Genomic DNA, 27519 nt, shown 5'->3' with positions numbered 1-27519 from the left:
AAAACGTGACGGCGGACGCTCTGAGCAGGCAGAGCACGATCTCTCACGAGTGGGAGTTGGCTCAGGAGATTCTCCTGGAGATCTTCACCCTTTGGGGGACCCCTCAAGTGGATCTCTTCGCCTCCAGTGTCAACCGGAAAGGCGAAAGGTTTTGCTCGCGGGAATTTCCTCCAAAAGGAGCCTTAGGAGACGCGTTCGTGGTGGAGTGGTCATTCCCGCTGCTGTACGCGTTTCCTCCAGTCCCCGTCATCCCGCAAGTGCTGCGGAGGTTACGGAAGTTCGGTTCCCGGATGATCCTCATTGCTCCGGCGTGGGCTCGGAGGACGTGGTACCCGGACCTTCTCGACTTGTCCATCTGCCCTCCGCGTCGTCTTCCCTACCGAGACGATCTACTCTCATGGGAGGGGGGTCAGGTTCTCCATCCAGAGGTCAGATCCCTCAACCGTCACGCTTGGCTTCTGAAAGGTTGAGGTATAGGGATTAGGACCTCCCTGAAGACGTGATGGAGGTGTTGCTTTCGGCCCGAAGGCCAGCAACAAAGTCTCTGTACCGTTGCCGTTGGCGTAAGTTCTGCGACTGGTGCAGAGTTCAGAATGTGGATCCTTTTGCATGTGACATCCCCATGGTTCTGTCCTTTTTACTTTCTTTGGCCCACAGGGGCTTGCAAGTGGGTTCCATTAAAGGTTACCTGGCGGCGCTGTCCATCTTTAAGCGCTCGTCTGAAGAGTGTTCTTACTTTAAAATCCCTTTAATTTCACAGTTTCTGAAAGGGCTCACTAATGTGTTCCCTCCGTCACCTTTCCTGGTGCCCGGTTGGGATTTAAACCTTGTTCTTAAGTTTCTTATGGGTGCTCCGTTTGAGCCTTTACATTCTTGCCCTTTGAGGCTGTTAACTCTGAAAACTGTGTTTTTAGTTGCGGTTACTTCCGCTCGCAGAGTGAGTGAGTTACAGGCACTTTCAGTTAAGCCACCCTTCACTGTATTTCACAAGGACAGGGTTGTCCTTAGAGTTCGTCCTTCTTTTCTTCCGAAGGTAGTGACGGAATTTCATTTGGCCCAGAAGGTTGTTCTTCCGGCATTCTATCCTCCTCCGCATCCTGGTAAGGAAGAGGAGAGGCTCCATAGGCTTGATCCTAGGAGAGCTTTAAGCTTTTATGTTTCACGCATGTCCCGGGTCAGAGTGGACGATCAACTCTTTATTGGTTACGCTGGAAAGCGTTTGGGGCAAGCTGTGACGAAACAGACTTTGTCTCGCTGGATTATTTTGGCCATCTCGGAGTGCTACCGCTTGGCGGGTAAGGACCCACCGGCTGGCTTGCGGGCCCATTCTACCAGGGGTATGGCTGCGTCTACTGCCCTGCAGAGGGGTGTTCCTATTCGCAACACCTGGGCTTCAGTACATACATTTGTACGTCACTATTCCCTCGATTCCATCCGAGCACAGGATCTGGCCTTTGGCAAGGCGGTCCTTTGCTCTGGTATTTGATTGGCTATTCTAAATTTTGATTCTAAATTCTTGCCCTCCTCCTTGCTCTGGTACTGCTTTGGGAGTCTGTCATAGATATGGAATACGTCGGAGGACCCAATCCCCTCGAAGAACAAGTTACTTTCTTACCTGGTAACGTTCTTTCGATGGGATGGTCCGACGACGTATTCCATATCGCTCCCGCCCTGCCTTCCCCGCTGCAGAATTTCTTTTGCGATTGCAGCTTACGTTCCGCAAGGCTTTGTGTTTGACTGGCAGTTGACTAGTGTCACACGTTCTGGGGGAAAAAACTACAACTGAGGCTACGGGCGTCGTGCGTCTTACTTATCACATCGGATGACGTCGGACGTCGGAGGAGGCCCTCGACGACGGCGCATCAACGTCATCGACGCAGGACGCAGACGCCGAAAAAAGTTTCCGAAGCAGCACAGCTGTGGTGATTACATGTCATAGATATGGAATACGTCGTCGGACCATCCCATCGAAAGAACGTTACCAGGTAAGAAAGTAACTTGTTCTTTCAAGGCATGCCAATCATGTGGAGTTAAGAATATGTATGATGGAGACACGCATTCTGAATGCATGTACTGTTTCTACCCTTATCCCATCCAGGAGGGTACTGAAATCTGTGACTCCTTTAGCACAAAACCCCTCAAGGATAGAATAAGGAGACTAGCCCTTTGGCTGAATGAGGGCAGATACCCCCCTTTCAGAGGCTGAATCCTCTAGAAGTGTGGTGGAGGACAGGTCAGACAGGCCAAAAACCTATCAAACGGCCAGGTCAGAGGAGACAATGTCTTCTTCTTCTGCTACCTTCAAGAGGAAAAAAAAAAAAGGAAACATTAAAGAATTAGAAAGTCTGTCTAGTGTGACAAATCCAGGGAACACATTCCTCTCCCCAAGGGGGAGCCAACTTAATTGGGACTAGGGAGGTGAGCGTTCTAAGCATAACATCCCCAAAGGGACAGGGTAAACGGGATCGCACCCCTTCTGAGGACAGGTTATGTGCCATTCTCACTTGTCTCAACAGCATAGGAATTAAACTAAACTGTGTAATAACTTACAACTTCCTACACAAATGGCTGGTATGGTTTCTGACCTTTTTCAAGCACCCACCTCAGAAGAGAGAGCGGGAGATAAGCCAACCCTCTTGGTGTGTAGAGGATAAAGACCCAATCAGCCTTGGAATGCAGAGGAGGAGAGACCTCTTCCTAGAGGGTGTGACAGGAAGAAGTGAGCACCTTCCCAGTGTGACAAAACCAGCTGCGGGCTAGTCTGCGGAATGTTGAACGTCTCGGCTGAGACACAAACCAGAGAAGCCTGGCCTAGGAGACTTTCAAGTAGTGGGAAACTATGCGGTGGACGAGCGGCACAAGAAGGAAGTGACACTGAAGCCCCACAGGAAAGTAGCAGGAAGGGAGTGCCAGCTCCAACATACGTGGAACACCGGGTAGAAGCCGGAAGGGAGAACCCATGTTGGTCTTCGTGAACGCCTGCGGGAGGAGCGGGGCACAGAGATGGAAGATATGCCATCACTCCAAGGAAGGGTTCGGGATGAGGGTGAAAAAACCATACCAAACCCTCTAGGTAGGTTGAGAGAAGACAGACTCCCAAGTCGTGGTGTGAGAAAGCATACCCCCAAGTCGGGGTGAGAGAAAGCAGACCCCTAAGTCGAGATGAGAGAAAGCAGACCCCTTCTATTAAAACCTCACATTTTCTCTTAGAATGTAATTGTGTGGCCTATAGATCAGCCTTCCCATTTCCGTGGCATGTCACATATAGAGTCCAGTTTCAGCATGACTATTTGCACTGTGCACGTCCCATTAAAATTAATTTCTTTCTTAAACAGATTACTTATTTTAGAATTATATTCTCCAGCCTTTGAAAACATTTCAGCTGCCAGGGGATGCACTGTGCCTCCAGGTGGTTCCATTGATCCTCATGATCCCACATGTGATGTCATAGGTGGTATATATTTATCGGGCTGTGCCTCCTGACCACAGTTCCTTTTTTCCTTGCGCTCAGTGCCCTGCTTTGTGAACAGTACTTGGCTGTTGGATGACAGTATCATGCTTCTTTCTATGGTCTCAGGCTCCAATCTCTGCATGGTTTGTGGGAGAAATGTCTGTCGATCCCCCATAAGGTTTGTCTTTGGTGCTGGAGGGCTGACTGTGGCATGATTGACTGTGGCTCTTGCCATTAAATACACCTTAGTTTTCTCTGGTAGTATACTCCAAAGCTTTTCAAAACCCCACATGCAGGTAGGATGGGAACACCCTTGAAATCTCCGCGTTTGGTCTCAAATAACCTCCAGGTTGCAGGGGGAACCTGGGGAGTCTTGTTCACATGGACGTGAGCCAAAGGTTAACCTTCTTCCTCTCCTCAGACTCTTCGAAAGGGCATTCTTCTTTTTCCTTCAGAAATGGCATTGTCAGTCTAGGTCTAGCTCAAGGAATGATTAATCATCCAAACAATCACTTCCTGCTAAGGAACCAGTGCCTTTTCTCAGCAACTTCTCCACAATTGAGCATTGGGAAGACCTTGTCTGGAAAATGCTTCAGATTTTCACTATGGCTAATATGTTTAAATAGGTATAAAGAATCCCTATTAACATGAAGACATCCTACTCCACCAACGGGGATATAGATATATGTAATACAATAAAGAGCAAGATGATACGTGTTGTTTACTTGCCTCCAACCCCCTCACACAGGAACTCTATAAGGTTTTCCAGCATCACTAGTCCTGAAAAAATGGACCGTCTGCTATAACTAATTTTCACAAATGTATGACAAGTTTATTATTCAAATAATTCAAACTGAATTTAAACAAAAAACACTACCCTCACCTAACACAGTGTACTAAACATTAAAAAACAAATATAAAACAAATATAAAACATCAGATAACTTATTTATACGACACAGAAGATATCACATAACACACAAAAAAATCTCAATGTGTCACTAAAACAACAAGCATCCCAACATGTTTCTGTTCTTAACTGCCCAGTTCAGGCGAACATTCTTCAGGGGATAAATTTAAAAGCATCCACTAATCTCTTCCACACCGTGTTGAAAGGGTAGATTCAGGCACCCAAGAGGGTAAAAGGAAAACAACCTCCAAGCCTTTAAATGGTGAAACTTCAAAGCACGTCGCAGGATGACAAATTTGCTGGTTTCCCTCCAAATGAGAAATCAATACTTCAACAAAGCGTCACAGTCCGCTAGAGTATCGCCACACCTCCACAAATGTAGGGATCAAGACTGCAGTTCACGATTCAGTAATGAACAAGTTGAAATGGAAACATCCATACCATCAAGCAATAATAGGAGTGCTGGCCGAGTATGTGTGAATGCTGCAAGTGGAGTGAATAAACCCCTCCGTGTGTATAGATTGACCTGTTCCAGGTCCCGGTCCTCGACGCGTTCGAGACCGTGTGCACCTGTGATGTCTTCGAGGAAGACATCGACGTCTGAGGCGTCGAGGGCGTCGACAGGCTTTCTCGAGGCTCCGGCTCAGAGGAAGTCGTCGACGCTCAAGTCGTCGAAGGACACGATAGGAGCTCCGGCTTCGAGGACTGTGTCGACGACGCCGATTTACTCGACGTCGACGCCGATCCTCTCGGCGCCGATACCTGTTCTCTCGAAGCCGGCGCCGATTCACTCGATGCCCTCGACGCCCTTCGTGTCGGAGGTACCCCGTGGCATGGGGGAACCCCCTAGGAAGGCTCTTGTTAAGAGCAAGCACTCTCGGGTGCCTTCTTTTCGCCACCTTGAGTATATTTCAGAGGCGGATGAGGATTCTGATGGCCTGGTTCCTAGTCTGGTTCCAGATGAAATTGTCTCGGGCCATAGTCAGTTTGACGATTTGAGGCAGTCACTGCATGATGCCAGTGGACTGGACACCTCTCCGGAGGTGGAGTTTTGTAGGCGTGAGCCTGGCTCTCATGCCGATTCCTCGTACCGACGCCTTATGGCTAGGGTTTCTGAGTACTTGGGATGGTCTGCTCCACCAGGGGAGTTTGTGCAGGATGATCTCACGGACATCCTTGATGTTGGTCCCCCAACTGACCCGGTACTGCCGTTCCATATGGCTTTACAGAGAAGGGTGGCGGCGGCTTGGACTGCTCCGGAGAGTCTCCCGGCAGTGGGCAGGTCCTTGTCGCGAAAATACCGTCCAGCCAGTAGCGACCCCTGCTACTTGACCAGGCACCCCACTCCGAAGAGTTTGGTGGTGCAGGCGGCCACGGCCCCGGCAAAGCAGGCGTCGTACCCTACCATCCCTCCTGATAGGGACGACAAACGTTTTGATGGCTGGGCGAAGAAAGTGTTTTCTTCTGGTGGTATGGCGCTTCAGGCGGCCAACTCCATTTGTGCCTTGTCTCGTTTCACACACACTGTGTGGAACTGTGTTGCGTTAGCGGCTGAACATATTCCCGAAGGGGACGAACTGGATGGTTTCCTTGCTATGGTCCAGGATGGTAAGGATGCCATGTGTGAGTCCGTTCAGTCGGGTTTGGACTTGGCTGAAGGCGTCAGCAGGTCCATGGCGGCGAGCACAGTGATACGCAGGTTTGCGTGGTTGCGGAAGTCGGGGTTTGCTCCTGCTGTGCAGTCCCGGCTCCTCAACATGCCCTTTGACGGTGAACACCTTTTTGGCAGCAAGGCTGACGAGAGCCTTGAGAGGTTGCAGACCTCAAAAGCTGCAGCGAAGTCGTTGGGCGCTGCAGTTCGCCAACCTCTGCCTTTTCGTCCTAGGGGACAGCAATGGAGGGGTGGTTCCTTTCGCTATTACTCGTCCTTCAGTAAAGCGAGAGGAGCTGGCAGTCAAAGAGGCCAACGCAGGGGTGCCAGAGGTGGACGACAGGGTACCCGTGGTGCCAAGGCCGCTCGGGCAGTTGCCTCTTTGCCCTCAGGTAACGCCGCAGCCGCTACCACTCAGTCATGAGGCCATGCCCCATGGTTCGCCGGTTGGGGGAAGGCTGGCGCAGCATCTTGTAGAGTGGCGTGCCATTACTTCAGATGTGTGGGTTCTGGAGATCATAACCCACGGCTACTGTCTTCCTTTTCGGCACAGGCCTCGCAACAATCCCCCGGGGAACCTCTTTGCAGAGTCCGGATCCGCTCCTTGCGCAGGAAATTCAAGCCCTGCTGGAGAAAAGGCTCCATAGAACTGGTGCCTGTAGCAGAGAGGAACAAGGGATGGTATTCCCCTTATTTTTTGATTTCGAAGAAAGACGGGGATTGAGACCCATCATGGACTTGCGCGGTTTGAACAAACTCCTAAGGAAGGACAAGTTCAAGATGGTTACTCTCTCTCAAGTCCTCCAGGCCCTTCAGCTTCAGGACTGGTTGGTGTCTCTCGACCTCAAGGATGCTTACTTCCATGTGCCGATCCATCGCAAGCACAAGAAGTACCTGAGGTTCGTGGTTGGCGACTCGCACTTTCAGTTTCGGGTCCTGCCGTTCAGATTGACCTCCGCCCCGAGGGTTTTCACCAAGCTCATGGTGGTGGTGGCAGTGCATCTCAGGCAAGGGGGGGATTCACGTCTACCCTTACCTGGACGATTGGTTGATCAGGGGGAGCGCTCCCGAGCAGGTCCTGGATCATCTGTCCGTCACCTGCCACTCCCTTCACAGGCTGGGCTTCTCCCTCAATTTAAAGAAGTCCCATTTGACGCCAACACAGCGGCTCCAGTACATCGAAGCAGTGCTCGACACTTCCCTGGGGCAGTGTTTTCCTCCCCAGGTGAGGGCTCTTCACATTCAGCAGATGGTGCACAAGTTTCAGCATGCCCAGACGCTCCCAGCGTTCGAGTTCTTGAGGTTGCTCGGCCTCATGGCATCCTGCATTCTTCTGGTGACAGAGGCTCGCCTGCGGATGAGATCTTTGCAGTGGGCACTCAAGATGCAATGGTCGCAGTCCTCCGGCAGGATGTCGGACCCGGTTCAGGTGCCGCCCTCGGTCGCCCGGGACCTTCTGTGGTGGGCCGTCGAAGGCAACTTGATGAAGGGGGCTCCATTTTGGCTTCCCTGGCCGGAGGTGACGATCGTGACGGATGCATCCCTCACGGGATGGGGAGCTCATGCCAACGGGCTGACAGTCAGCGGTCGTTGGTCTCCGTCGGAGTCCAGACTCCATATCAATCTGTTGGAGCTGAGGGCCGTCAGGCTAGCCCTGAAGGCTTTTCTGCCGACTGTGCGAGAAAAGAGTGTCCTGATCCTGACGGACAACACAGTGGCCATGCACTACCTCAACAAAAAGGGGGGGGGGGCAGGGTCACTTCCTCTGTGCAGGGAGGCGATGCAGCTCGAGTTCTGGGCCATCCAGCAGTTTTGATCTCGGCAGTTCATCTGGCCGGAGACAAAAACGTGACGGCGGACGCTCTGAGCAGGCAGAGCACGATCTCTCACGAGTGGGAGTTGGCTCAGGAGATTCTCCTGGAGATCTTCGCCCTTTGGGGGACCCCTCAAGTGGATCTCTTCGCCTCCAGTGTCAACCGGAAGTGCGAAAGGTTTTGCTCGCGGGAATTTCCTCCAAAAGGAGCCTTAGGAGACGCGTTCGTGGTGGAGTGGTCATTCCCGCTGCTGTACGCGTTTCCTCCAGTCCCCGTCGTCCCGCAAGTGCGGCAGAGGTTACGGAAGTTTGGTTCCTGGATGATCCTCATTGCTCCGGCGTGGGCTCAGAGGACGTGGTACCCGGACCTTCTCGACTTGTCCATCTGCCCTCCACGTCGTCTTCCCTACTGAGACGATCTGCTCTCACGGGAGGGGAGTCAGGTTCTCCATCCAGAGGTCAGATCCCTCAACCTTCACGCTTGGCTTCTGAAAGGTTGAGGTATAAGGATTGGGACCTCCCTGAAGACGTGATGGAGGTGTTGCTTTCGGCCCGAAGGCCAGCAACAAAGTCTCTGTACCGTTGCCGTAAGTTCTGCGACTGGTGCAGAGTTCAGAATGTGGATCCTTTTGCATGTGACATCCCCATGGTTCTGTCCTTGTTACTTTCTTTGGCCCACAGGCGCTTGCAAATGGGTACCATTAAAGGTTACCTGGCGGCGCTGTCCATCTTTAAGCGCTCGTCTGAAGAGTGTTCTTACTTTAAAATTCCTTTAATTTCACAGTTTCTGAAAGGGCTCACTAATGTGTTCCCTCTGTCACCTTTCCTGGTGCCCGGTTGGGATTGGAACCTTGTTCTTAAGTTTCTTATGGGTGCTCCGTTTGAGCCTTTACATTCTTGCCCTTTGAGGCTGTTAACTCTGAAAACTGTGTTTTTAGTTGCGGTTACTTCCGCTCGCAGAGTGAGTGAGTTACAGGCACTTTCAGTTAAGCCACCCTTCACTGTATTTCACAAGGACAGGGTTGTCCTTAGAGTTCGTCCTTCTTTTCTTCCGAAGGTAGTGACGGAATTTCATTTGGCCCAGAAGGTTGTTCTTCCGGCATTCTATCCTCCTCCGCATCCTGGTAAGGAAGAGGAGAGGCTCCATAGGCTTGATCCTAGGAGAGCTTTAAGCTTTTATGTTTCACGCATGTCTCGGGTCAGAGTGGACGATCAACTCTTTATTGGTTACGCTGGAAAGCGTTTGGGGCAAGCTGTGAGGAAACAGACTGTCTCGCTGGATTATTTTGGCAATCTCGGAGTGTTACCGCTTGGCGGGTAAGGACCCACCGGCTGGCTTGCGGGCCCATTCTACCAGGGGTATGGCTGCATCTACTGCCCTGCAGAGGGGTGTTCCTATTCGCAACATCTGTGATGCAGCCACCTGGGCTTCAGTACATACATTTGTACGTCACTATTCCCTCGATTCCATCCGAGGACAGGATCTGGCCTTTGGCAAGCCGGTCCTTTGCTCTGCTATTTGATTGGCAATTCTAAATTTTGATTCTAAATTCTTTCCCTCCTCCTTGCTCTGGTACTGCTTTGGGAGTCTGTCATAGATATGGAGTACGTCGGAGGACCCAATCCCCTCGAAGAACAAGTTACTTTCTTACCTGGTAACGTTCTTTCGATGGGATGGTCCGACGACGTATTCCATATCGCTCCCTCCCTGCCTTCCCCGCTGCAGAATTTCTTTTGCGATTTCAGCTTACGTTCCGCAAGGCTTTGTGTCTGACTGGCAGTTGACTAATGTCACACGTTCTGGGGGAAAAAACTACAACTGAGGCTACGTGCGTCCTACTTATCACATCGGATGACGTCGGACGTTGGAGGAGGTTCTCGACGACGGCGCACCGACGCAGGACGCAGACGCCGAAAAAAGTTTCCGAAGCAGCACAGCTGTGGTGATTACATGTCATAGATATGGAATACGTTGTCGGACCATCCCATCGAAAGAACGTTACCAGGTAAGAAAGTAACTTGTTCATTTATTACAGGGCCCAAAACACACTAGAAAAATGAATCAAGCAGGTAATATTATCACACAGCACTCAGTTACCAAACATATATATATAGTCACCTTAGGTTTGTAGAAATCCATATAATTCTGTTAAACAACTAAAAGAAGGTAAGTAATGATGCAGTAAGTAAACCAGTTCATAAGAATAATACCCTATATAAGTCTGTATGTTGAATGGAGCCTTGTGCCCAAAAGTCACAAAAGTTTCTTCTCGGGAGTGGGGACAAAGGTAGGAAAGGTTCCATCTTGTGGTGGTGAAAAATGTTCCAGAAGACTTCAAGAATATTGCAATGAAATAACATTATTTTCTTATCCTTTAGAACAGCTTGTAGAACAAATGTTCAAAAAGCCATGGAATGGAATAAACCTAAGTTTATTCTAAGGTTTATTATAGGGGAGACCGGGCGGCTGAATGTATTGCAAGTTCTCACCAACCTGACTCAAATTTTCCCAAGTGACTAGGCACGTCGACGGTGTCGGAATTTCATTTAGGCCCGAAGGTTGTTCTTCCGGCGTTTTATCCTCCTCGACATCCTGGTAAGGAAGAGGAGAGGCTCCATAGGCTTGATCCTAGGAGAGCGTTAAGATTTTATATTTCACGCATGTCCCGGGTCAGAGTGGACGATCAACTCTTCATTGGTTACGCTGGCAAGCGTTTGGGACAAGCTGTGGCGAAACAGACTTTGTCTCGCTGGATTATTTTGGCTATCTCTGAGTGTTACCGCTTAGCGGGTAAGGACCCACCGGTCGGCTTACGGGCCCATTCTACCAGGGGTATGGCTGCCTCTACTGCTCTACAGAGGGGTGTTCCTTTTCGTAACATCTGTGATGCAGCCACCTGGGCTTCGGTACATACTTTTGTACGTCACTACTCCCTCGATTCCATCCGGGGGCAGGATCTGGCCTTTGGCAAGGCGGTCCTTTACTCCGCAATTTGATTGGGCATTCTAAATTTCTGTTTTCTAAATTCTTTTACCACCTCCTTGCATTGGTACTGCTTTGGGAGTCTGTCATATATCTGGAATACGTTGGAGGACCCAATCCCATCAGAGAACAAGTTACACTCTTACCTCGTAACGTTCTTTTGATGGGATGGTCCGACGACGTATTCCATATCACTCCCTCCCTGCCTTCCCCGCTACAGAATTTCTTATGAGATTGCAGCTTATGTTTCTGCAAGGCTTTGTGTGGTCAGACTGTCAGAAGACTGGTGCCACACGTTCTGGGAAAAAACTACAACTGAGGCTACGGGCGTCGTGCGTCCCACTTATAACATCCAGTGACGTCGGCCATTGTAGGAGGTCCTCAAGGGGGTGGCGTATCGACGTCATTGACGCAGGACGCAGACGGCGAAAGATTTTCCGAAGCAGCACAGCTGTGGTGATTACTGTCATAGATATGGAATACGTCGTCGGACCATCCCATCGAAAGAACGTTACCAGGTAAGAGAGTAACTTGTTCTTCTCATGCATACTCCCCAGTGCCATCCCTTCAATCCAGCATCTGATTGGAATACCATCATTACTCAAAACTGTGGTGTCCCCTTTTATGCCACGTTTTCCATTTCTTTTCCCTAAATACTTTCAACATTAAGTGCAGCACAGTAAATGAGGGGGAAGATAAGGTACAGGGCCGCAGGCAGTTCTACATATGCCTGCTATATTACTTCCAGCCCTACCCATGACTCTTGATTCTGTGACTGAACCGGCCATGTAGTTGCACCTAGATTTCAGGATCTAGAATAGACTGAAATTGAATGTATTTATAAATCTGGGGAAGATGTGCACAAATATTAAATAAGTTCTTTTTTGTATGCTATATTTTATTGTTGTCTTTTCTTATACAGCACGCCACTGCTTTTGAGCAAGGTTTACATGTTTGTTGTAGTCAGTCCTTGTATATTTTTTTTATAAGTAATGAACATTAACTTCTTTTTCAGGTGTGTTCATTCTTCAGTTCAAATGCGGTGCCATTGAAAGTCACAATGGCAAATGCTGACCCACTTGGCGAAGAGATCAATGTTATGTTTAAGGTAAGTTTGGTTTGCACTGTACTGAAAGAAAGGTATTATTTTTCATACCTATGCACTGAAAAGATGATCCATGCGACCTCTGTGCAATGAATTTTTGTTTCCACGTAGCAAAACTTTGCAATTAGTATTTTGTTTCAATGTTCCCTGCTTACATTCATAGAGCTACAGATACTTCCAGTCCATTCTTGTGTAGGCCGCACACTTTCATGATGCAGGTATACTGAATGTTTCGCTATATTCTTTTGCAGCTCATTGCAGTGGACATTTTGGATCTTTGTTCTGCATGTTATTTCACAATAGAAGGGACATTGGGCTCTCTCCCTTTTCCTTACCCATAGCAACCAATCCTTGCAGAGGTTCTCCATGCCCCCCACAAACACTGACCTTGCATGAGAGCAAACATCTTAGTTACTGGGGACGGTTCCAGCCCCTCAGGACATTAACATCCAGATATTTAAAACAAGCATTTAGAAATTAAAATGCCTTTTATATAGTGTAAAAACGCGTTGCTTAAAGATATGCCTATGCCAGCCAACTTAACACTAACCTTTGTGACACATCGTGGGAATTCGTCCCTTCTGCCCAAGGCGGACCCCCCTCTACAACACCTTCCCTAGGTCTCGAGGCAAGCAGGACCGCACCGGAAGAGACTTCCCCTGTGGGGAAAAGGACTCCTGTTCCTGTGCTGGCACGAAGAACCAAAACCTCCAAAAACGTCAGGTAATACAAAATAACGCCTTAAAAGCAGCACTCCATATTCCCAAAAATGTGCACATTTCCAATACAAGACAAAATATTAATTGCTTACCGGTTCATGAACACATCATGTTCAAAACCCTTATCCTGACACATACATGCCTCCACAAGTCTGCTCCTACCTACCTTGCAGACAAAGTCGCCAGATCTCAATCTAACAGGCCCCCGTGTTCTGCACACATGAATTTGCTAGCCACACCGAGAATTAAACTTCAGAAAGCAGGAGGCAGCAGTTTCCCTAAAGTAGCCTCCAAACATTGGTACACCCTCCCAGCCAAACTCAGGGCAGTAGACTCCCTCTGGACCTCCTATAAACAGCTGAAAACCCTACTCTTGGAATGTATTGTGTCCTTCCACGTATTCCTTATCTTTGATATTTCCAATATCCAGCTTGCTGCTTCGGAAAAAACATTTCCCAGTAGATGGCACTGCGCATCGACGCCTGTCGAGTCGATGTCCCTTGGAGGCCTCCGTTGCGACGTCGACGTCATCATAGGTATAAATAGCGCGTGCAGCGTCCATTGCCCAATTCTGTTTTTCCAAGCTTCATGAGCTTCGGTAACGCAACGCTCGTTTCTGTGAGACAATTTAAATTCCTTGAGTTTTTCTGTAAAACTCTTCTAATCTTCGATACGAGCTGGCCTCTTCATCGGCTCCATCTACGCCCAGGTCAGGCTTAAAAAAATGCTGCGACTGCGGGGCTAAGATGTCCATGACAGATCCACACAGGGTCTGTCTGTGCTGCCTTGAGGCAGAGCATCCTTGTTCAGAATGTGACAGGTGTATGTCCATGATGGCCAAGGCCTTGAGGGAGCGCAGAGGAAAGCTGGAGAGAGGTAAGCACCAAAAGTCCATTGCCCCTTCCAGACGCAGTTCCGATGAGTCGAGACCGTCATCTCCTTGTCGCAAAAAACACCCTGGTCACGTTCTCGAAGCGGGTCACACCATTCATCCGCTTTGAAACATAGTAAGAAAAGGCACCATAGATCGCCATCCACCTCATACTCCAGTTCATCAGAGAGAGTTATATGTCCTACCAAGAACAGTTCCCCGGCACAGTGGGAAGAATTCCACCAAAGTATGCTAAAGGTGTTCGAGAACGGGCCTTGCCCCCCTCAAAGACACCTAGAGACGATTCCCCAGGAGAAAAGCCTGGTAAACATAAAAGCTGTGAGTCTTCAACCTCAGCGAGAGATACTCCTCGAGAGCGTGAAAAACCCTCGAGTCCAGAAAAAGCCTTGGTGACGCACAAGACATTGTCTCTATCGACTCATTTGTCGAAGCCAAAAACGGCATCACCGACAACTCCATTGAAGGAAAGGTCATCGACACCGCGAGCGCCAACCCCCTCGACGCCGTTCAGGACGTTACCCTCGACAACTCTGTCAAAGACGTCGACATCATAGTCAATTTTGTCGACTAACTCAAAGCCTTTAATGGTTTTATCGAGGCCACTGACATCTATTTCTACGATTTTGACTATTTCTGCACCAATAGTGACATCAATAGCTCCTACTTCATTTGAAAAGACATATGTTCCTCAATCTCGTTAAGATTTTTTCAAAACTCTATCATCTATTTATGAGGAGGGTGAAACATCTGATGATGAAAGACCTTTTGGTCTAGAGTGTGGAAGACCTTCTATCCCAGAAGAACTGGTCTCAGAAGAGTCCAGAATGAAACATCTGCAGGACTCCCTGCATGATGCAAGTGGGATTGATACTTTCCCAGATATTGACTTCGGTAAACCTGATCCAGGGGATCATGCAGAAGGCAATTACAGAATGCTCATGAATAGAGTGATGTAATATATGGGGTGGTCTAAGGCCACACCTATATACGAGCAAGATGACCTAACTGATATACTTGACATGGGACCACAGGAGGACCCTATTGTCCCCTTTCACAAGGCTTTGCATAAAAAGATGTCTACCAACTGGGAAACACCCGATGTGATCCCTGCAGTCAGTAAAAGACTGATAGCTAAGTATAGGGCATTAACTGCAGATCCTCCATATCTGTCAAAACACCCAACTCCAGAGAGTTTGGTTGTACAAGCTGCAACTTCTTCTGGCAAGCAGAATGCATATCCCCGCAGGATCGTGATGATAAAAAGTTTGATGCCATGGCCAAGATAATTTTCTCGCACGGAGCATGGCCTTAAAGTCTGCTAATGTTTATGTTTGTTTGTTTATTGAATTTATATAGCGCTTTACGCCAAAGCGCTTTACAGATAAACAACAAGATACAACATTTTGAGAAGCTTATTACAAACGTGAAACAAACCAGAAGTACAGTATATGGAACAATTTACTCAAGGGGAGGGAAGGAGGAGGGAGAGGGGGGAGGGGGAAGGTAGAGGGTATGAGAATCAGGATCAATGCTAGCAGGGTGGGAGACAGGGGGGGGACCAGGGGAGAGGAGTCCCAGATGGCCTCTTGCCCTCTTGGTGGCAGTGTCCAGTGAGGTCAGTGGGAGGAGGGGGAGGGGAGTGGAGGGGGGACAGGGGTTTGGGGAGGGGAGAGGGGGGTAAGGAGAGGGTCAGGGAGGGGGGTGGAGAAGAAGGGATTTCAGGGAGGAGCGCAAGGATGAGTAGGTGGAGGAGGAGCGGATGGAGAGAGGTAGAGAATTCCAGTGGAGGGGGGGGCCAGGAGTTGGAAGGAGCGGAAGCGCGAGGCGGCGCAAGGGGCAGGGGGTACTGTGAGAAGGTAGAGATCAGCGGACCGGAGAGAACAGAAGGGATGGTAAAATGAGAGATGGGGGGGGGCGAAGTCATGGAGAGATTTGTAGACAAGACAGAGGAATTGAAATTTCAGTTGTGAGAGGAAGGGAAGCCAGCCGAGTTGAGCGAGAGAGGCAGAGATAGAGTCACGAGGACCGAGAAGACAGAGTACGGATGGAGGAGTGGTAGATGGATTTTAGGGGAGTCAGGTGAGAGGCGGGGAGACCAAAAAGAAGAGAGGAGCAGTAGAAGAGGCGGGAGAAAATAAGGGAGGAAATTAGGAGTTTAGAAGAGTGGAAGGTGAGGTAAGAGCGGATCTTGTGGATGTTGAACAGGTGGTGCCGACAGGCGCGAGAGGTTAGGGAGATATGGTTAGAAAAGGAAAGACAGGAGTCCAGGTGGAGGCCAAGATTGCCGGCGTGGGACGAGATGGGGAGATTGGAATGCCACATGCATGTGCCTAATGCCACATGCACGCTGGCTAGGTTTAGCCACATCCTTTGGGATTGTATTTAGGCAAATTAAGGCAAACTGACCAATTATTTGTCGGGTACACAGGTCATAAGCTGGGCCTAGCCATCCCCAAGCAAATCATTTCTAGATGGATTAGTCGAACTATTGTAGAATGTTACAAGCTGGCCGGTAAAGACCCTCCCGAGCACTTAAGGGCTTATTCAACCAGGAGTATCACAGCTTGATCAGCTCTTCAAAGGGGAGTTCCATTGAAAGACATCTGCACAGCTGCCACATGGTCGTCTGCACACACCTTTACAAAATGTTATAGTTTGGATTCTTCCACTAGCCAAGAGACTAAATTTGGGAAGGCAGTATTTCATTCTGTGAATACTTAAAAGAAATTACATTTTTGTCCCTCCTGCTGCATACATTACTGCTTTGGGAGTCTATCAAAGATAAGAAATACGTGGGAGGACACAATCTATTCGAAGAACAAGTTACTTACCCATGGTAACGTTCTTTCGACTGGATGTTCCTCTCTCGTGTTCCTTATCGCCCCTCCCATACTTCCCCGCAGTAAAACTTCCCTTGCAGTTACAGGCTGAGCTCCCTCAAGGGTAGTAACCGTCTCATCCTGGAAAGTGCATAACGCTTCAAAACAGAACTGAGCAACAGACGCTGCGCGTGCTACTTATACCCATGATGACGTCAACGTTGCGACGGAGGCCTCCTGGGAAAATGTTTTTCCGAAGCAGCAAACTGCATATTGGAAATATCAAAGATAAGGAATACGTGGGAGGAACATCAAGTCGAAAGAACGTTACATGGGTAAGTTACTTGTTGTTCTCAAGGGGATCCTGTAAATAACTCATATTGCACAACCAGTATGCCTGCCTCAAATATATTCACCTTTACTCTCACACATCATCACTCACTAGGCCTGGATCCGGATCTGTATGCATGTAACTATGTAAATAACTGTATTACCTATTGCCATGATATGGTGTCAATGGCACAGCTATGTAAATATGCAACTATGAAAATAACTAACATTTAATGCCAGTTAATACCATTCGATTCCACTGTAAGAAAAGCACCTAGATGCCCTCTGTTTAGGTGAGCTATATAAATTCCTAAATAAATACACTCCCTAAAGATCCTTCCAATATTACCTCTTCAGACATATTGTACCAGCATTTACATGAAGAAGGAACAAGGATGTGTTATTGCAAAACAGAAAATCTGAATATCACTTTAAATGGAAAACACCATTTAACTGGGATGAGGAGAAGAAAGCAAGAGGAGGAGAGGTTGCAGGACGCTGAGACAGTTACGCTGGGGAAAGCCCATAGCTCCATCACAACTGATGGGGGAGGAGACTGGTTACTCCAAAGATCTCACGAGTTACAAACCGGCCGTTGAGTCGAAACAGAAGTGCTCGATGCGTCGCTTCCTAGAAACTGGAGAGTGAGAAAAGCTGCAAGTGTTGGCGTGACCATGAAGAGCCCATGGTGGGTCGATGGTTCTTGCAACGAAGTAGAGACCACTATGCGGGTGGAACTGCATACCGCGGCAGTACTGTGGATATAGACAGCCATCCTAGAGAAAAATACAAAGTACGAGAGACCGAAGAAAGACAAGAAGTCAGTCGGGCGAAGAGGAGAGACAACACGAATAAAAAGTAACCCTGGTGATGTTATCCCTGAGGATGACGGTTACCTGGGAAAGCTGGAGACCCGGGAGGGAAACAGAATCATTATAAAAACTTTCATACTCGTTTCTTGATATGCCACCTTCTGCTTCTGCCTTGATGGAAATTATGAGATCTATTTCTTATGAGCAGGTATGTGGCTTGCAACAGGAGATAGGCCACTGAGACCAAAAGGGTTTCCCTTAAGTAAGACAGACTACCGAACGAGGGGTCAGAGGCAGACATAACTCATTTTACTTACATTTCTTCCATAGACCAGTGACCTGCACTGTTATCTCTTTGGTTGCCTCCCCCAAGGTGAATCTAATGCTAATCCTCCTACCCCAAACAAGTAGGCAGATCTGCAGAGATGGCAGTCATTGTCTCAGCTGGAGACCTATGGGTAAGGGCTCTGATGTCCTGTGAAGAGGTGATGTCTTCTGTCTCGTACTTTGAACACTGTGGTCACTGGGTATATAACCCCAGATGAGGTGAGAAGAGGATTTAGCCACTGTGCTTTTTGCAGAGGCTCATAAGTGCAGTGCCTTCTATGGCCACAAATGCGTCCTGGTGCACAAAGTATCTTCAGGATACTTGGAATAGCGGCTACGCTTTGAGCACCACATTCATTTAACAGAAAGTGGCCTGTAGCTGAGGATAGGGGAGCTGCACAGGTAAATGTCATTGAGCCAGGTACCTCGAGGGTCTCAAAGGATACTCAAATTGAGCTGACCGAATGGAGCTACTAGACTCGCGCTCGACTTGCATTCTGCTCAACCCCACACTTCTCATACCCGCTCAAATCCCACAGTGTAGTTCCTTACAGTCACCAATGTACTGATTCATTGGGTGCGAAAATCACAAAGACCACTTGATGGAGAGTGATAAAATGACCCATCAGGGCAAATAGTATATATAAATAATTGCAGTTGTTAAACCATATTAAGTTCCACTCCTGCTATAAAGATTTACCTCTCAGTGTTTCAGTCAATTCTTTATTTGGATGAAATCAACATTTTTCCATACAGTATTAACATAACGTTACGCAACTAATATCCATCATCCTAAATCGAATTATTGTTGGTTACAGAGGTAATTTAATACCACAAAATAAAATACATCACACACAATTAATAATAATACAGTTAAAAAACAATACATGGCTATGTACTCACTATAAGCATACCATACTCATGTCAAGTAATCAGTAATTTCAGAAAGTTAGCATTTAGCCATGCATATTTTTTCTTAATGTACAGTGAAAAAGGTCGAAAGTTGACGATTGCGAAGCAGACTGTAACATGGGGAAACGTTAACAAAAACACTAATGGTGGTCGATATTAGCAGAACAACCTTCGTCTTAATACCAGGTTGAAAATATTGATCCTCCTATTATACAGAAGCCAAAATAAAATATAGCAAAGCTTCTTCTTCTTTCCCTATATAACAAAGGCAAAAAAGTATGTCCTAATTTAAATGATGTGACCATGCCTAGAGAAAGCTTTCATTGGCAATTTGAGAAAGGAAATCCAGTTAGCAGTGTTCTAGACATGTTTTTGTAATCCATATGAAATGTTGGTGGACGTTCTATCAAAGAAAAGAGGCTGAAAGATTGAACACTAGCCTTTAGTTCCTGGCTTTATTCTCATCTGCTTTCCAAGCACAATATTTGTTTTGCTTCTTAAGCAATGTGGCATTCTTGGAAATAGGATAATACTCTGAAACCCAAGATGTTGGACCCAATGCGGACAGTGATATTTTTTAAAGTAAAGTTAAACCATGATATTTTATATGCATATTCTAAAGGCTTTATTTCTACCGCAATTGGCTGTTACAGATTCTTGAAGAACACCTGATGCTTGAATCTGCAGTTCAAGTGGCTTTCTCAGTGAGATGTCTTCCAGAAATGAAATGACCAGCCCAGCTGTAGATGTACATTGTACCTGGAGGTGGAGGCAGGGAGACCAAACATATTTTTAAAATACAATTCTTCAAAAACTTGAAAAGTTTTGGTGCAAATAACCCCACTGTGGTGATCTGACTAATGCTCTGCAGGAGTACAGGCATGTGTAGTGGCTAAATTGTCCAGCCATTGTTCATAGCCAGTCCTGAGTGACACTTGGATCTAGCCAAATTCAATCTAGGTAGGTAGCTGAGCAGTACGACTGTGATGTAATGGTACAGTAACACAGACACAGAGCCAGATATCTAATAATTCAAATTGGACAGTAAAGTATAGAAATGCACTATGTATTAGGCCTGAACAGATAGTGTGTTAGGCAAGATTGTATGCAGTAACCCTGTGGGCTACTACACCAGTCTTGTTCTCTTGGTATTAGGTGACCCACCTATTGGTATCGGTCTGTACTACGCAAGTTGTTAGTGACTGAGCAGCCAGACTTATCTCAAGAGGGGTAAATGTGAGCTGTAGAGCTGTAGCATCGAAATCCACACATACACGTATTCAAGTGACACTTACACTCAAGGTTTTGTAGTAAAATAATTATTTATTTAGCGGTCAGTTTTTAATAAGCATCCTTTAAAAAGGGCAATGCGCAAGATTAAAAATATACTCCAAAACATGTTCTCAGAATCAAGATAAGCAAGTAGATACTCTTTTGAGATACTTCATACACACTTCCTACACCGATAGGTGACTTCAATCACTAGGACAGTATTGGCATTTATATATCACTTTTTGTACTTGGTAAAATTCTGAGGTTGTGGAAAGGAAAGGTTAAGGGAAGGAAAAAGGTTAACAGGTTCTCAGTGCATGTGAGCACTTTTCAATCTCCCAATGAAGTCTAGATAGAATCTTTCCCAGCAATACAAGTTAAACTAGTGTATCACCTATGAGGGACAGTTAGAATCAAAGTCAATCGGTCAGAAGAGTCTGCAGGGAGCCAGGACAGCCAAAGTCAATTTGAACAATGTCTATGGAGCTGAGGCACTTCTTAGATAGCACAAACGTCTTGCACAAAGTTAGAGAGTTTGTAGAAAATCACTGTTGGGCCACAAGCTGTTAGGCTTGTGAAAAGGTAGAGCTGAGATCAACTCTGCAAATAGCAGCTACTGCAAGTCTCAAGTGAGCTAATGCAAGCTACAGACAAAAGAAGTAAGTACCCCTTAGACGCACAGTACCTTAGGTTTCAAGAAGAGGATCCAGCTGGCTTCTATTCTGGTTGCAGTCTTGCAGATCCTGGGTTCCTGTGCCTTAGTTGTGGGGACATGAGGGGGGCATCTGGAGGACTCCTGCACTGCAGTTCAAAGGTCAGCAGCAGCTATGGGCTCTTTTCAGTTCAGTGGCACTTCGTGGTTCAGCTACCGGAAAATAGCACCAACGTGGATATTGGACACTTGATGGGCTTCACTTGCTTCTGGAGTCCAGCACTCTGGTGAGGTGACTCGGGCTTGGGTCATCCTACTTGGGAGGGTCCTCAGGATCTTCTTGGTCTCTGGTCCGGCTTAAAGATGATGCACTCGACTATGGATTTCTCGACCCCTGGCACTCGGTTCCAGCAGTAGCAAAGAAGTACAGCCAGCTGGGGAAGGTCTTCCAGCAAAGTTAGTCTTGGGGTTAGTTGGTCCCACCAACCCAAGGGAAGAAGTTGTCCTCTCTGGAGCTTCTCTAGTTGATTCGGAAAAGCAGTTTCAGCATAGCAGCCTGGCTTCACCAGCCAATTCAATGGTCCAGGAGGATGCAGCAAGCTTCTCTTCACAATTCTTTTGTCGGATGTTTCATCCAGTGGTCGACTCTGACTTCAGTCCAGGAAACATCGCCTTTAATGCAGGTTTCTCCCATTCATACACAGCCTAGCTGTCAATCATACAGCAGAGGGGCTGTCCTGGAAGGACAGCCAGCCAGCCAATCAGCACTGGGTGCATTCAGGTAACTAAGGAGACCAAGGACAGGGAGTTTCGGGCACTTCCCTCGCTTTCTGCCATGCCAGACACGCAGGAGCCAGAGGCGGGTTTCATTACTGAAGCCCGCCAAAGGCAAAATGAATACAAGGGTGAAACCTGGTTTGGCGTGCAGAGTAAAACCCAAGAAAGACCTCACAAGCAAGACATGGCGAAAAGAGAAGACCGCGGCCATTTTGACAAAATGGACACCCATGGGTGCTATATTGCAGCTGAGAGTTCAGCCTGCGGTAAAAACACACAATGGTAGGAAAATTAAACCACTGCCACCAGCCATTTAAAGTAGTGAGGGTAACATAAAAAATGCTACATGAGTAAGTAGGAAAAGGGGCTACTAAGTAACCCCCCAGCACTTCCACATAAGATGGGGTGTACATGGCCTACATAGGAAAAACAGGTAAGTAAAGTCAGTTTCACTTTACTACTCTTGGGAACAGTAGTTCACCCAAGAGAAGGTATTTAAACCTTATGAGAAATCCAAAGGATCTCTCTATGACCCTGCACTGAAGCTGCTGTGTGACACAATGTGCACCCCCATGCACACGCGATTCCTGAGCCATTTTCCAATTTGGCTTCAGGTAAGAGTTACATTTCTGTAGTGCCCTAAGCACTTTTAAAATAATGTAGCGCTTCATTTCCCATTCCATCCGACCCTCGAGGTCTGCGCTGCTCCCTCCCCAGCCTCCCCTCCAATCCTGCCTCCCAATTACTCCCCCTGGCCCCGATTGGTCCACCACTCCTTATCCTGGTCCTGATGTGGGCAGCCCTCTGCCCGGCAGCCCCTGCGGCTAAGGGCCCCAAGGCAAAGGGCGGCTCCTACATTGGCGGCTCCAAGACGTGTCTGCAGGTGTCCGCAGGGGAAGCCAACAGACACCAACAAAAACTGTAAGTGTGGCTTGGGTGGGATGTAGAGCAGTTACTCCAGAAATCCCCGCCACTCTACCTTATCTTTCCATAACATAGTTTGCCATAGACTTACACCATGCCCACATAGAGAGATTTGTGACCACCAGCCTAAATCTATTCATGGCTGGACTGTAAATGTTGCCATGCATTACGTACTAATATACTTGCCAATGTTAACCAAGTACCACACCTAGAGAGAACTGTGAAGATTAGCATTCGTCACATTTAGACAGGTGTAACAATGTTAGCTTCTGTTAGGCAGAAACCTGTGCAGTTCCCTCTGGGACCACTGCAAAAGATTTAAGACTACAGGTGTTTGGCAGTAAACCCACTTGGTAGCAGTCTGTACCACACAGTTTCACTTGGTAGCTGTGGCTGAGCAGTCAGACTTCCCTCAAGAAGAGTTAGGCAGTATACAGAGTATTCACAATAGGTCAAGAGAACACAATAGAACAAGTAAACACTGACCAGGGCTTGGTGTAAAAGAGATATCATTATTTATTTAAAACCACATCTAGAAAAAACACACAGGCACTAATAGTAAGCAATTCAAAAACACGGTCACTAAAAGATATACACTCCCTTAAAAGAATATTAGACAAGTCTTAAGTAAAGCCCCACTTATTTTCAGACAGCGGTGAGCGCTTAACGTAGATGGCACTCTAATAGTTCGTTTTTAAAAGAGAGAGAAAAGCAGAGAATAAATTGAAACAGATACCAACACTTTTTCACGAACACAACAAGAGGGGAAGGCAAAGTAACACCGTGAATTCAGAGTCAGTAGGCCGGATCCGCTTTAAGAGGATCAAAATGAAATGTGTCCAAGGTCACACGGTTTGCAGTGCACAAAAGTCTTGTAACGGTTCAAAAAGGAGTTGGACCAAAGAAAGGGACCAGTTAGAGGGTCAAGGCGGCCAGCCCAATCCAGAAGGTTAAGGAGTTGTAATCTTTAGCAGGACCCAATCCCAAAAAAAACCTCTGCATCCACAACCTCTGGACCCCATGCAACAGAACCAACGACTGAAGCGGGTCAGCGAATCTAGGAACCAAAGGTGTGGTTTCTAGTGGAATCAGAATATGTGCATTGAGCCTGCATAGCTGTTTCTACCACCCCCTCATGGTATAGACTTGAACAGGTGCAAAGGTAGGGTCCCTACCTCTCACTGTCTGGTTCTGATCGCTGGAGTTCTGGCCAAAGATCCCCCTCCGGGCTTAACCTGGAGTGGTGGGATTGGGAGAGGACCCACCATCTTCCATACTTGTCTATGTTTCTGCATCCTTGGAACTTTTTTACTCACCTGCTGGCTTTGTCAACACTTGTTTCTCCACTACTAAAGATTGACTCTTCGCAAAGGTCTCTTCTTGGGACCTGTGACTCTTAAGGGACCTAGGCCTACTCTCTTAAGCAGGGAAGGACTTTTCAGGTAGCAGGGTGCTTATTCTATGAGACAGGGCACTTGTGTGTCTTTGTTTCCACAATAGTTAACTTGAAAATCCAACTGTCTAATTCACTTACCAGTTTCACTTGCTTTACTGCATGCAGTTTTCACATGTTCCTTGCTTGCCTCATTCATAACTGTTTTAAGAGTAAAGTCTTGGTTTCCTCTAGTGAGGACACCACCAGGTGAATATAGATGTAGTCAGTAGTAGATTGATAGAACTACTTACTTACCTGTTATTTGTATTGCACAGTGTTAGGGAGATTTCTCATTTCTGTGCTAATTCCCTCCAACCTTGGAGACCCCAAGCTCTTTTGCTTGACTTTAGGACTTTTATCCTAGCATGAGTGAGACCTTTTTCTCACCCTCATGTATTCTGATCTGAACTGAACTCAGTATTTATTTGTTTTTGGAGTCTGACAAACTCCATAGGCATCTATTTTTGTATTGTTAATGTTAAAGGATATTTGTACTGTGCACTATCACCACCGGAGTGGTCCCCTGGCACTCTGCCGGCTCTGAAAAAGGGAAAGGGGGGGGCGAGTTAGTGGGAATAAGCTGGAAAAGTGCAAGAGAGCAGTGATGTGCTGTTGTGTTGGCAGCCTCAGCCCGGTGGGTCCGTTGGCTGGGCTTCAGGTGTTTTACGGTCGGTAGTCGTCGTGTGCTGTTGTGCGAGTCTATGTGTGGTTTGTTTTGTTGTTGCAGTGTAGTGAAGTTTGTGCTGATTGTTGTGTTGTAGGCTTGTGGTTGTGTTTGGTTAGAGTTTGAGAGGTGTATGCAGAGGGTTGAAATTGTTAGTGGATTGGTTAATTGGCATTGATGTCCTTGCAATTATGTCTAGATGTGATGCTTACTATCATTCACCATTCCATCTGAATGTGGCACTTGCTAATCTTCAATATCCTATCTAGATGCGAGGTAGGCTGTTGATCACGCTTCCATCCAAGTGTGGCACCTGGCAACATTCACAGTTCCATCTAAGTGTGGCACATGCTAACATTCAGAATCCTATCTAGATGCGACGCAGGCTGAAGTTACGAATTCCATCTAAGTGTGGCATATGCTAACATTCATAATCCTATCTAGATGTGACGCAGGCTGAAGTTACGAATTCCATCTAAGTGTGGCACATGCTAACATTCATAATCCTATCTAGATGCGACGCAGGCTGTAGTTAAGAATTCCGTCTAAGTGAGACAGAAGCTGTTAGGGAGAATTCTCTCTTTAGGCTGAATTTCCTAACCTAGTGAGTCCCCCAGCAGCTTTGCTGGATTTTTGGGGTTTATTTTTTTTCTCCTGCCAAGAGTGAGACTCTTTTACCCTCACTCGTGGGCATGATTTGAGTGTGTTTCTTTGAATCTAGATGTGTTTAATGGGCTATGGGGTCTTTTACTCCATAGGGCTTCATGTGTTTTTGTGATGTGTGTTACACAGCACCCTCCGTGCAGTAACACAGGGGTGTCACAGTGACCCCCCAGTATAGACTCCATACCCTGGGACTGACTACTGTCTCCCAGGGCATGTAAAGTCACCATTGACTTTACTAGTCTTAAATTCTGAACAGAACCAGTACAAACCATCATATTGTGGACGTACTGGCTGGGGCAATTCAATTGCCCCGGGGTCTGTTAGTCGAGGGGACACGTCTCCGTCCCCCCTGATCGAGTTTTGGCTGGTGGCAGTGGATACTACTTTTTATATTCAACAGCAAATATTTTCCTATCGGATTTCCCATTGTTTTAGGCTACTACCTTTATTTAATTATTTACGGTAGCCTCGAACATACCGCCGGTTTATTTAATTAATATTAATTCTCCGGTTAGTATTTTTTGCCAAAACTTGATTCTAAAATGGCGTTTGTGTTCTCTTCTGTGACTCCAACCCAAGTCGAGCCCTTTGTTCCACTTTTTGGCGGGCTTCTCCACAGAAGCCCTCCCAAAGTGGTGCCACTCTGTCTGGGGTACTTAGGAGGGGTGGAGGGAAATTTAGGCACCGTGGACTGAGTTGCCTAGGTAACTCAAGTCGCACTCCATCCTGATTGGCCCAAGTGGTGAGCCGGCCGGCTCACCACTTAGCATGTTTGAGTGACAGCTAGGCTGAGTGAATGGGGGTTTGCTGCATAAAAGCAGGGCTTTGGGGACTGGAACTTCAGAAGTCGCCACAGGACATATGAATCTGACGAGGGAGAAGCTGAGCCGACCTGCCACGACACCACTACCGGTGGAGCCCTGCTGGACTGCCTCACCGCTTTTCCCAACGACAGAGGAGATCTCCCGCCGGAGAGTCTTCTTCCTTTGACTGGTGGGGATAACCAGTTTCACCGTCTTTTCGCTTTCCCGATGTACCTCGTGGCCGCCTTGCCTGTGCCAAGCACCCCGGCAACCGGGATACCACGTTTTACAACGACCGCGAAAAAAGGTACCACCTTTAACCGGAAAACTCTGCGGCTGGTTTCTGCCCTGGTAGTGCAATGACCTTCATCTTTCCTCCAAGTCGAGATCTTCTGTTCCCCTGGACGACGACGCAACTTGCACCCACTACCAGGAACAACTGCCACTGCTGGAGGATCCTTCCCACTTAATGTACCGTGTCCCGCTTGGCTTCCCTTGCTACCGACTGTACGGGGTAGATTTAGCCCCCGGCTTTCGAACCTGGGTTAGTCTGGGACACCCTGGCTAAAACTTTCTTAAGCCTCTCTAAACTCTTTTTGAACCCTCTGCAAGACTTTCTAAGCCTAGTGTAACTGTGTGATCTTGGGCGCATTTGTGCTCTGCTCTCTCTAAGAGTGGGCCCAGTCTTTGGACTTTGGCTCACCAGTGACTTTTGCTCTTCTGCCTTGCTTGTAGTGTTCCTGAACCTTAGAGTGGTGTACCTTTCCATATTCTGTCTTTCTCCCCCCCTTTCTCACAAACTTATTGGAGTGCAATCTAGTTAAGCGCTCACCTCTGTATGAAAATAAGTGGTGTTTAACTGTGACTTATCCGATAGGGGAAAAGGGGTGTATATATTACAATAGTAACTGTGTTTAGAATATTTTACAATAAGAGTGCTGGAGTGTTTCAAACAGTGTGTTTTTAAATAAATAATTGTATACTTTGATACCAAAGCTCTGGTTAGTGTTTGCTTGTATTATTGTATCTGAGTGCCTATTGTGTATACTTTGCATACTGCCTAACTCTTCTTGAGGGAAGTCTGACTGCTCAGCCACAGCTACCAGGTAAATCTGGGTGGTGCAGACTGCTACCAAGTGGGTTTACTGCCAACACCTGTAGTCTTAAATCTTTTGCAGTGGTCCCTAAGGGAACTGCACAGGTTTCTGCCTAACAGCCGCACTCTGGTGAGATGGTTCCTGATGCTGGATGACCCAGGCACCCAAAGAAGCAGGCCACCCCGAGTCCCTAAAACACAGACGCCGCAGGACACAATTGAAGCGAGCAGCAAGCGAACATCACTGCAATCAAATGGTGCAGGTATTAGGAAAGATCGTTCTTTTTTCTGCTTCCCTCCCATAGACTTAAATGGGGATACTGTATCTTTTTTTTATATTGTCTGCATGCTCACTTGACTTCATGGAGGTAAGTTAAATCATCAGCTTTACTTACCTTGATTTTGCTCACTTTCTATGGGGAGACTGATCAGTCCCTAAGTCTATCAGTAACAGGGGACCCTGTACCCCTGTTTTGCTTTGTCTGCTCTGTGCAGGGACCTCAGACT

The 27519-nt window shown here is 47.3% G+C and overlaps 1 protein-coding gene across 1 annotated transcript in view; it reads left to right on the top strand.

Moving 5' to 3' along the window:
• The window catches only part of PIK3C2A (phosphatidylinositol-4-phosphate 3-kinase catalytic subunit type 2 alpha), a 2027647-nt gene that overhangs the window by 1164820 nt on the left and 835308 nt on the right, over window positions 1–27519 (top strand). Inside the window, exon 21 of the mRNA XM_069623772.1 lies at window positions 11823–11915. Within this exon, the coding sequence (XP_069479873.1) occupies window positions 11823–11915 (93 nt within the window). The remainder of the gene's footprint in view (window positions 1–11822; window positions 11916–27519) is intronic.

The sequence above is a fragment of the Ambystoma mexicanum genome, chromosome 11 (assembly GCF_040938575.1).
Source record: "Ambystoma mexicanum isolate Mex_15411 chromosome 11, UKY_AmexF1_1, whole genome shotgun sequence".
Taxonomy (NCBI): Eukaryota; Metazoa; Chordata; class Amphibia; order Caudata; family Ambystomatidae; genus Ambystoma; species Ambystoma mexicanum.
Note: the sequence above shows the minus strand (reverse complement) of the source record. Positions and strands in the feature narration are given on the sequence as shown.